The 3,681-nt window shown below is 33.9% G+C and overlaps 1 protein-coding gene across 1 annotated transcript; it reads right to left on the reverse strand.

The window, feature by feature from the left end:
* Positions 1-292: 292 nt before the first annotated feature.
* LOC124936525 lies at positions 293-3,030 on the reverse strand. Its single transcript, XM_047477030.1, has 2 exons — positions 1,647-3,030; positions 293-1,544 (listed from the first exon to the last, which is right to left on the reverse strand). Exons 1-2 carry the CDS (start codon positions 2,954-2,956, stop codon positions 323-325), a joined length of 2,532 nt encoding a protein of 843 aa, XP_047332986.1. The 5' UTR covers positions 2,957-3,030; the 3' UTR covers positions 293-322.
* Positions 3,031-3,681: the final 651 nt, after the last annotated feature.

Consider the following 3,681-nt stretch of genomic DNA (forward strand, 5'->3'; position numbering starts at 1 on the left):
ACAATTTAAATAATTTATTCTTTTGGAATTTATAGATTATTAGTTAAAAAAATAAATCTACTATTAATTTATATATATTATAAATAAATAAATGTAAAACATACAAATTTTCTATTTAATTATGTACCTATTTATCTCGTATAAAATGAAAAAAAAAATGAAATTAACTAAGGAATTATACCAGAAGGATTGAGAGTTTGGAAATAATAATACATATAACATTAACCTAAAGTTTTGGAATGTGTACAATTAACATAATCATATAGATTTTAATATAATAAATAAATCCAGATTTTTCATACATATATATTTATATTATTTATTACCTTAAATTTAAATCCATTATAAAATTTAGGATACGTTCCCATTGATCCTCGGTACCCTGTTGCTCATATAATTTTTGTTGTTGTTTAATAATACATATCAGACCAAACCTGATTTGGCATTCTGTACATTCAAAGCCAATTTCAGACCTCCTCCACAAGATTTTTCCTTTGCAACGTTCACAATTAAATTTTTTGCCAGGTAAAATGCAGGTTAGGGGATGTTCTTCATGAAGCTGAGAATCATAGAGTCCGCCAAATTTGATAGGTTTTGTAAATAGACCGAACCACTTTCGCACACAATTAGCATCAGCACATTGGTCACATTCAAAACAGTGGTACGTCAATTTATCTGGATGTATATTCTCCTCACAAAATTCACAAAAATATTGTAATGCACCTTGATTATCATCACTGATGAAAACAGCTGGATCTGTCAATTTGAATCCATGTTCGTCGTACCAATGTACAATTTCTTGTGACAACATCAAACATCTAGGATGAATGCTAAAATGACATATATCACAACCAAATGTGAAGTAGGATGGAGACGCTGGGACAGTAAATCTATCCCCCCATACCTCCTCCAAATTGGTTTCACCACATGAGAAGCAACCACCGATGGTTCTCCCATACTGAAGAATGAGAGGGTGTTTGTGAGTCTCGTGATTGACTCGTCTAGGAAATGCAGCACATCTAACGTCCAAGTAGTAGTTTTCGCATTCATTGCATTTGTAGGCAAATCCATTCCCTATCTCCCGACAACCATTGCATGTAAAGAAGCCAAAGCATTCATCCATCTTTTCTTGTAGTATTAGTGTGTGTTCTGTGTGAGCCGGATCCGGGTGCTTTAACTCACGTGGCAATTTAGCACACCATTTGTGTAAAACGAAATTACATGTCCACCGGTTGCAACTATAAAAGGGTGCATCATTCGTAAATAGAGGAAGAATGCACCCATTGCAGATCACTTTATACTCACCTCTACTTGTGCTGCTAAAGCTTGTAATCTTGCTTAAATCAAACTCAAGGGTAAGCGGATGATCATGGCTGGGGTGATTTAGGATATTACAATCTTCCTCGTCCTTGTCCTTGTCCTCATCCTTCCATTGACATATATTTTTGATAAATTGGGCTAGCGTGTTATGTACTACCTCAATCGAAGGCAACGGAAATTGAATTATTTGATCTTCTTCTTCTTCTTCAATTATTGGTGGATCCCTACATAAGAATAAAACACATGAATTTAATTAATGAATCGAATGTAAAAACTAAGAAGATTGTTGTAAGAAAATAGCTAGTTAGTTGTATGAGATGTAATACCATTTCTTAGTTGAGCATTTTGTGTGAAGTGTGTATTTACATCTCTTACAAAGATAGAAACCCAATTGCTTGTTTATCATTTTCTTACAAACGCCGCATAGATAGTTGGGTAACTCCTCTCCTTGTAGATCATAACATAACTTAAGCGGATGCACATGACTTTCATGTTCAATACTTTGAGGCAGTGAGTAGCATTGCTCGTGGATCCAGAACCAGCAAGTTTTGCACTGATAGGAAATACCTATTTCTCCATGTTTCTCACCACAATAACTACATAAAAATGATTCGGGGTATAGCCTAGGGGTCAATTCGTGGTTGTGCAGAGTGCGAGGACAAACAAGAAAAGACACGAATGCGCATCTTAGATCCACATCAAAATAGCAAACCTTACAGCGATAGTGTAATGACAACCGCGCGGACAATGACGGGTATTTAACATTGCAAACATTACAACGGAAATTGCTTCTTGTGGAGAGGATTAAAGGATGTTGTGGGTCATGTTGTGGATAGTCCTTCATCTCTTTGGGTAAAGATGCACACAATTCGTGAAGATTATAACCATTGCATTCTTCTATACAACATCTGAACCCACTTCTTCCAATTTTAATGTTACAACCACTGCAGAGCAGTTGACCTCCAAATACATTTCTAACAATTCCCATGAACCACGTCAAGGGATGTTGATGTCCAAAATGCATAATACCTTTCTCTCTTGCTTCTTCTATCAGTGGTAAATGAGGCACAAGAAAAGAACCTGAACTAATTGGAGGATAATCAATTGGTTTTTCATCAAAATGAGAACCCATGTCGTGGTTGTGCAGAGTGCGAATACTATCCCTATAGGAAATCATTGCGCATCTTAGATCCACATCAAAATCGCAAACAACACAGCGATAGTGATAGCGGAATGGCTTCGGCTCCAACAACGAGTAAGGTTTGCAAACATCACAAATGAAACCTGGGTGTGTGGTTGTGGAGAGGATTAAAGGATGTTGTGGATGTTGTGGATAGTCTTTCATCTCTTCGGGTAAAGATGCACAAAATTCGTGAAGATTATAACCTTTGCATTTTTTTATACAACAAGTGAACCCACTTCTTTCAATTCCTATAAAACCATTGCTACAAACATCGCAATACAATGCATCTATAGATCCACTTCTAACATCTTTCTTGAACCACGTCAAGGGATGTTGATGTCCAAAATGCTTAATACCTTTCTCTCTTGCTTCTTCTATTAGTGGTAAATGAGGCACAACAAAAGATCCTGAACTTGGAGGATGATGATAAACTCCTTCTCCATCACTCAACATTCTGATGATTACACACAAATTCCTTCCTTGTCAATCCTAGTGCGTGATACGAAAATAATAGAGTCCGCCAAACTTCTTGATAAGTTGTCAAAGTTAAGTTAGCCCCAAGAGATTGCTTACCTTCAAAAGATTAAGTTTATGAAGTTTGGTATTTGTTTGTAACTTGATTCATAATATTAATGTTTATATATTAAATGATAACTTTTTCTTTTTCTTTTTCTTTTTCTTTTTCTTTTTCTTTTTCTTTTTCTTTTTCTTTTTAGATTAAGTTTATGAAGTTTGGTATTTGTTTGTAACACAAAGTTAGCCCCAAGAGATTACTTTCATTCAAAACAATGGTAGATTAAGTTTATGAAGTTTGGTATTTGTTTGTAACTTGATTCATAATATTAATGTTTATATATTAAATGATAACTTTTTCTTTTTCTTTTTCTTTTTCTTTTTCTTTTTCTTTTTCTTTTTCTTTTTAGATTAAGTTTATGAAGTTTGGTATTTGTTTGTAACACAAAGTTAGCCCCAAGAGATTACTTTCATTCAAAACAATGGTAGATTAAGTTTATGAAGTTTGGTATTTGTTTGTAACTTGATTCATAATATTAACTTTTATATATTAAATGATAACTTTTTCTTTTTCTTTTTCTTTTTCTTTTTCTTTTTCTTTTTCTTTTTCTTTTTAGATTAAGTTTATGAAGTTTGGTATTTGTTTGTAACACAAAGTTAGCCCC

This window comes from Impatiens glandulifera, chromosome 4 (assembly GCF_907164915.1).
Source record: "Impatiens glandulifera chromosome 4, dImpGla2.1, whole genome shotgun sequence".
Classification (NCBI taxonomy): Eukaryota; Viridiplantae; Streptophyta; class Magnoliopsida; order Ericales; family Balsaminaceae; genus Impatiens; species Impatiens glandulifera.

Bases quoted from the DNA above. Each gene is read 5' to 3' on its own strand.
- LOC124936525 (XM_047477030.1), bottom strand. From the start codon at position 2,956: ATGTTGAGTGATGGAGAAGGAGTTTATCATCATCCTCCAAGTTCAGGA. The intron at 1,545-1,646 runs GTATTACATCTC...ATTCTTATGTAG, and splicing joins AAATGCTCAACTAAGAAATG to GGATCCACCAATAATTGAAG.